General features: G+C 35.2%; 1 protein-coding gene across 2 annotated transcripts; it reads left to right on the top strand.

The window, feature by feature from the left end:
* Positions 1–2,959: 2,959 nt before the first annotated feature.
* LOC112514515 (UDP-galactose transporter 1-like) lies at positions 2,960–5,927 on the top strand. Of its 2 annotated transcripts, XM_025121029.1 has the most exons (5): positions 2,960–3,495; positions 4,166–4,348; positions 4,427–4,623; positions 4,748–4,979; positions 5,555–5,927. In XM_025121029.1, the coding sequence occupies exons 1-5, from the start codon at positions 3,385–3,387 to the stop codon at positions 5,774–5,776; spliced, it is 945 nt and encodes a 314-aa protein (XP_024976797.1). In that variant the 5' UTR covers positions 2,960–3,384; the 3' UTR covers positions 5,777–5,927. The 2 variants fall into 2 exon arrangements, with proteins under 2 accessions (XP_024976797.1, XP_024976796.1); XM_025121028.1 differs by having other exon boundaries at positions 2,971–3,495; positions 4,166–4,623.
* Positions 5,928–7,389: the final 1,462 nt, after the last annotated feature.

The raw sequence follows: 7,389 nt of genomic DNA, 5'->3' as shown, positions 1-7,389 counted from the left end.
AAAATTAACCAACAAAGTTAATTTAAAATAAATACCTAACCTAAAGCATTTACCAATTACCAATTACCACAAAATTAACCTAAAATACTACTAATTGAAGTTGGAAATTAGAAATTTAGAAATTAGAAATTACCAAWTACCCAAGAGGCACAGTCGGTCGGTCAGTCCACTCCAGTCTGCTAGGGCCTAGGGTTCCTTTCCTTGATTCCTTCGTCGATCGTCGACGTTTCTAAGGTAGACGCTAGGGCTAGGGTTCCTTTCCAGCTTTCCTCCATGACTCTCAGTCTCTGTCGCAACTCACGATGAAGAAGAAGAAGAGAAGAAGGGAAGAAGACAGAAGTGATGTGATGGTGAGGTCGGTCGCAGCCGATGCCCGATGAAGAAGAAGATTAGAAGACGGTAGACGGTAGTCTCAAGTCTGGTCGCTACTCGTCGTTTGCTTGCAGCCTTGCACTAAGACTGAACTGAGGTTAGAATTAGAGCCTGGAGGGGCCTCTTGCATCTTGTTGTTGGGGGCCCAAATTCATTTCATTGAAAAATACAAATAAACTAAAAAAAATTTGGGCTTTCTTGTTAAAAAATTGTTGGGGGCCCAGGACCCCTACCCTCATCACATACGTCCGCCCCTGGTTCGAACATTGTTTTCAAAATGCTTCGGGTGTTAAATAAATGAGCTTGACAAGAAGAGTTATTTTGTAGAGAAAAATGATAAATGATTAGAGCAATGCAAGTCGAAGACTTTCAAGCATTTGGTGACTAAACACTTGTATTATTACTAAATATACTTTTTCAACCATTGTTTTATGGATATAAAATGCTTCTATTTGAGGTAAATTTGGTATAGTATTATGTTTTTTTTTCTTCAATGATGTTTACCAACCAGTTTAATTGGTATGTAAAATAATATATTTGTGTACCAACCCACTGTAACTCGTACAAACTTTTTTCGATTGTTACATGTTGATATTGTGTTTGTACCAACTTCAGGATACATATATGAAAACTTGTCATTTTGTTCGAATTTTAAGTGATACTTTTTAGATGCTTAAGGGGTTATAATTGTAAAGAATAAAACTTGTAAACAATTTTAAGTGTTCAAATAAGATAATTGAAGTTACAATGTTTAATATCCAATCCATAAACAGTTACAAAAAAGTAATAAAGAATAAATAAGTCAGCACCATAGTGCTATTGTGGTATACGACTTTTAATACCGTGTACCAACCTAGTTTGCATAATTAGTACGGTACTACCAATCGACTATAATCAGTACCAATTTAATTGGTACGATTTATACACATTGATTGGTCTGATTTGATACAAAAATTGTCACCCCTAGCTAGTAGTTTGAGAGAAGACTTGTAAAGAGTTGAAAAAGAGTTTTTAGTTTAGTTATTGTAGTAGTTGTAATTTAAATGTATGCATTATTTAACATTCAAAGTTTCTTTATTTTCTTCTTGTTTTTCTTTATGTTTGTGTCCGCTCTCACGTCTTTAATCTTTTTAAAGTTAGAATATGTGACACATCAACTTGAATGATATGAGAAGCATACTCGAAAGATTTGCTATCATGCAAGGAAATTTGCATGTAGTTGTGTCATGTTTGATGTTATATCCACGTATGAATACGATTATACGAGCACAAGTATATGGATGAGAGCCTCTTAAAACTTGGAAAATGTCTTTTATGAGTTGATTGTGGTTTGATATTATTGTAGCCCTTTATTTTCTATTGAATTTTCTACACTTTCCACCCTTGCTACTTGTTTACTATTTGTTTTTCAACCATAAACCTATTTTTTTGACTTCGTTATATAAAATTGGCCTTACACTTCGATGTCTTACAATTTTGAAACTTATATACGTGGAATACGATACTTAGTTCTTACCACTTTATCTAAGAGTAGAGCGTTGACATATGCAAATTTGTATAGGTTTATATTGATTGTTGTCTTAGAGGTGCAATTTCCCCATAAAGAATGAAATTGAAGTTGGTTCTACTTCGACGTAATTTGTCCATAAATAGATGATGGAATAGGTTTACTATATTGTGAAACATACAATTCTCTCCACAGAGTTGAATTCCACACCCGTTATTAGAAAACAACTAGCTACTGGGATAAAACCCTGGCCATCTTGAAAGAGTTTCATGACGATGATCACTTTTGTTTGAGTTGATACCGATAGAGGCAAATCGTGGTGGTTTTGCTAGCAAATTAAGTAAAAACTGTTCGATACTCGAAGTTGTAGATGAAACCGACTCCATAACTATAAGCAGAAAAAGGTACAAGCCTTATGCTTTGAATTTGATTATGTATTATTTGCATGTAGTTTGGAACATGGTCATCTCTTTTTGTTATGATGCATTATATGTAATATGTTTCATACAACATTTGATCAAATCACTTCTATTTCTCTATTCATTGCTTTTGGGTTGGATACCTACTTAGGTGAACAAACAATACTTTGTTCCTAGCCAGAGTGTCAGGGCTCCTCATTTGAGCCTTAATTCAATGTTCTAACAACAGGAGAGATGAATACAACGTAATTTTGGAAATAAACGTTTTTGTTCTAATCTTCGAAAGTTAGTTTAGTCATTTTGCATTTAACATCCAATAGCCGTGCCATTTACCTGACTTTTTGATAATAAAAAAGATGAAATATGTCCAATATCTTGTGTATAGTGTTTTGCACATGTTTTTAAAGATAAATTTTGATCAAGAATACATACCTAGGCTCATAGTTATTATTATAAAAATCAAGTAATTTATCGTACTATAATATACCGGTATTTATTTCAATTTCATGGTATACCCATATCCAAACATCATGATATCTTCTATCTTCAAATCAATATATAGGTATAGGTATAGGTATATATATAGGTATATACCCACAATATATCCAACTCCACCGATTACCACCTCTATCTATATGTATAGCAAACAAACATGGTATCTTTGATTTTACAAGAAAAATATATGTATATATACAAATGAATTAAAATTAGATAGATGAGRGAGGATTGAGAGAGAGATTGGATCGGGTTTTTTGGCAAGAGTAAGAAACAGGGAATATATAAGTAGGGGTCTAATGGCGTGAAGAGGAGAAAGCCAATGACGTTTGGAAAAGCGAAGAAATAAAGAGATCCAAAATCAATCATGTGGAAGACGAGCCACCGTTACACTTACGACGCCCTCCTCCATTCTCTTCCCTTCYCTAATTAACTGTTTTTGCTGTTTCACTTGTTTCTCATTCATTCTCTTCTCTTATACATATACATGTATATGTAATTGAAGAATTGGGGCTTGTTTTGGCTGTCTGGATTTGGATCTGAGCTGGGTATTTCAAAACCCGATCTGGGTTTGTCTAATCGCGACCAGAAATGGAGGAAACCAGATTGTGTTCATGGACCGTCTGTCGATCCATCTTTGCCATCTTTCAGTGGTGGAGTTTCAATGTTGCCGTCATCATCATGAACAAATGGATCTTTCAGGTATCATCTTTTTTGATTATTTATATATGTTTTCAGCTTTTTGTTGGACTTGCTTGCACGTATGTTACTCTAGACGTATGATTTCATTCATTCTAGGTTGTAAGTCATGTATATCGTCAATTTTGTAGCAACTTTTGGTAAATTAATGGCTTCAAATCTGCTTTCAACTTGTATGATTGATCTTAAAATGCACTTTGTTTCATATCATCTGTCTAATCTTGTTTAACATGTGCTTAAGTTTGTGGAAAAGCTGAGTAATTTACAGATTCAAATTTGATTAAAACAAAATCTTTATTTCTGAGACTTGTTTGTATAGATGGATGAAATCTTTCATATCAATTTTGAAGTTAATTCATAACTCGTTTGACATTCCAACATCAAATTTAGGGTTTCTATGGGACAAAGGGAGTAATAGTTCAATTGGGGTTTTCACAGAAACATCCTCATCCTCTTTACTCTTTGTGATGGAGGTAACTGTGTATGAGATTTACTGAGTTCGTTTGATTTAGTGGGTGTAATCTTTTGTTCGGTGTTGCTTACATTTTCACATATGGTTTAAAAAGTTAAATTCCCATATGGAGATTTTGGAGTTGTTGTTGTTCTTACTTCAGTATTTCAGTAATTTTTTGACCATGTAATTTATATCTGAAATGTTTTGTTTTCGTTTCAGAAACTTGATTTCAAGTTCCCTTTGACGGTATCATGTATACACTTCATATGCTCATCGATTGGGGCATATGTAGTTATCAACGTACTGAAGGTTAAACCACTTATCACTGTTGAACCTGAAGATCGGTGGAGAAGGATATTTCCAATGTCGTTTGTGTTTTGTATGAATATAGTTTTGGGGAATGTGAGCTTACGTTACATCCCAGTTTCATTTATGCAAACAATCAAGTCATTYACCCCAGCAACAACAGTGATTTTGCAGTGGATGGTATGGAGAAAGTACTTCGACTGGAGAATTTGGGCTTCTCTTGTTCCTATTGTTGGTGGGATTCTCCTTACATCTGTTACAGAACTTAGCTTTAACGTGCTTGGCTTCTGTGCCGCCTTATTTGGCTGTCTTGCCACGTCTACCAAAACCATTCTTGCCGAGTCTTTGCTTCATGGCTATAAGTTTGACAGGTATCCATCGTTCCATCTTTCTTCATATCTTATAACGTTTGCTTGTTTTCTTGTATATGTTTACGTTGCTAGCTGAGACATATAATGTTTTTTAATTTCTTCATGTATGTGTATGCACTTACAGCATAAACACAGTGTACTATATGGCACCATTTGCGACTATGATATTGGCAGTACCAGCGTTGCTTCTAGAAGGAGCCGGAGTTTTGGAATGGATTCAGACAACTCCCTCTCTTATTTCATCCTTCATCATTATTATCGGCTCCGGAGTAATGGCTTTCTGCCTCAACTTCTCCATATTCTACGTCATCCATTCAACTACTGCCGTTACTTTCAATGTTGCTGGAAATCTTAAGGTAATCTTTCTTTCAAAACAAAAACCATATTTGCCATACGAAATGCATGTCATAGAACACAATATTAAAACATCATTAGTGTGAGAATATGTGAAAAACTCGTTTCCTCGAGGGCTGTTTTGGAGAGTAAGCTATATATTCTTACATGGTGTCAGAGCCAAGGTCTACCACTCTAGGGAATAGACATTTTCCCATGGGACAGTTGGAGTCTCACATCAGCTAGATAAACTTGGATCATTTATGTTGGAACCTCCTTTCTTCTGTCCTTAAGGGACARTAATCTTATGGGGTTCCACATGGTATTAGAGCCAAAGTCTACTACTTTAGGGATTCGACACTCTAGGGCCCTGTACTTCTGGCCCCCTCTCTGACATTTTGGGACAATTTGTGCCCATCTAGCCTGGGGCGTGTCTGAGTCCCAATTGCCTAGAACCATTTCTTCTTAATATATGTAGGAACGTCCCTTCTCTCCTCAATGGATTTTTTGGAGAGTAATCAAATGGGGTTCCACATGTTTTCACGATTAGGGTGAGTTTAATACCTTTTGTAGTTAAAGTTGGGATTTGTTTCTAAAGGTGGCATTTGCGGTTGCATTCTCGTGGATGATATTCAAAAACCCGATTTCGGCTATGAATGCACTTGGGTGTGCAGTAACGCTTGTGGGATGCACGTTCTATGGGTACGTTAGACACAGGCTACCAAACCAACTACCGGGAACTCCTCGTACACCCCGGACCCCACGTTCTCGCCTGGAAATGACTCCACTTGTAAACGATAAAATAGACGATAAAGTTTAGTTTTGTGTTATTGGTGTTTAGAAATATAAATATATATTATTTACTGGAGTCATGATGCAGTTTTTAGTGACTATTTGAGGACATGGTACCAAGAGCTAGTGATGAAACTTAATCTGATTATAGTATCAATGTGTTCTCTTCTTTCTTCACCAATCACCAGGATATGATATAATTTTTTCATCTACTAATCTWATGTTCTTTTACGTATTGTTTTCGTGATTCCGCTGTGGGATATACGTATATGTTGTGTATGTATATGTATGTAGGGTTGGGTTTGGTTTCCATGAGATGCCATTTTCGTGACAGGTGCGAAAAATAGAACTTTCATGTAACATAACGTAACCTTCACATAATATTTTGTGAAGGCGTCTGGATGTTCAAACCGGTGAAGGTAAGCATTTAGGTCCAGTAGTCTTCATGACATTCACAAAGTATAGTGTAACATTCACATAATATAAGAGTATCTTCATCATTTCTCATGCTTTTAACCAAAAAAAAAAAATTCTTTATGTGATCCCATGTCTATGTATGCCTTCTTTGGCGTTAGTTTTTAAAGACACGAATAACCATGTTTCTTAACAAGTATATCTTGAAAAACTCTTTGTACGAGAYGGTTTTGGGCCAGGGAGGGTGGGATTTGTCAGTAATCTGGGTACCAGTGGACCAATGACCCTTAGATAACAATCATGTTTCTTGTCAGAAAATTGAAGTGCAGTGATAACGAAATGGACATYGTAGATCCATAGTCGACTAGAAATGCATAATGGGGCTTGACGGTTTTCAGTCAGGTCTTTAAAAGCTTGGTCCTAGACCATGTTAGGCTTGTTAGTTCCTAGTCGGTTCTAACATATATGCACTAACGGATTATTTACTGAACACTTGCTATCTCTTATTAGGTAAGTAAACATATATTGCCTCTTATTRGGTAAGAGACGTTTATCGGTTAAAGATGATAGTTAGGGCGGTGACTATTATTGGTCATCATTTTCTGACCTGATTAGAGATGATGGTGTTTATCAACAATCTTACATGGTAAGATAAGTGGGGTGGTTACTCTTACCCAGTAAACATTTACTCAATAGGTGGTGTTAAACAGCCTCCAAGTCTGGTTACTTGGTGGGACTTGTTGAGCTCAATAACTAGTATACTACCCTGGTATTGGACTAGTTATACTAGATTTTATGTTTGGTCCTAGGCTTGTACTTTAAAAAAAAGCACAATTCTTAACTGTTATTTTAGATCAAGGTTTTAATTGATGTAAGATATGATGTGCGCAAAATCATGACTCAAGCCTTTGAAGCTATAGCGAGGCCATAGTGTTTTTCAAAGGCAACAAAGTCCATATGCTATATACATCATTATACATATATAAATACTAGAAGGGTACTCKCGTAATGCAGCGAGATATATCTTGATTTTAATATATCGTTTTATTATTTATCTCAGTCAATATTATAATATGATTTTATGTGATTTTGAAAAAAACGATAATGYTTTTATTTTTAATAAAATATAAATTTGAAGATATCATAAAAATTTGACAAAAATGTATCGATATTAGTATCAAATTAACTATTTAAAATTCCTTATTGTTTGTGTAATTTTTAATTCAA

Source organism: Cynara cardunculus, assembly GCF_001531365.2.
Source record: "Cynara cardunculus var. scolymus isolate 2C chromosome LG 6, CcrdV1, whole genome shotgun sequence".
In the NCBI taxonomy this organism is placed as follows: Eukaryota; Viridiplantae; Streptophyta; class Magnoliopsida; order Asterales; family Asteraceae; genus Cynara; species Cynara cardunculus.
Note: the sequence above shows the minus strand (reverse complement) of the source record. Positions and strands in the feature narration are given on the sequence as shown.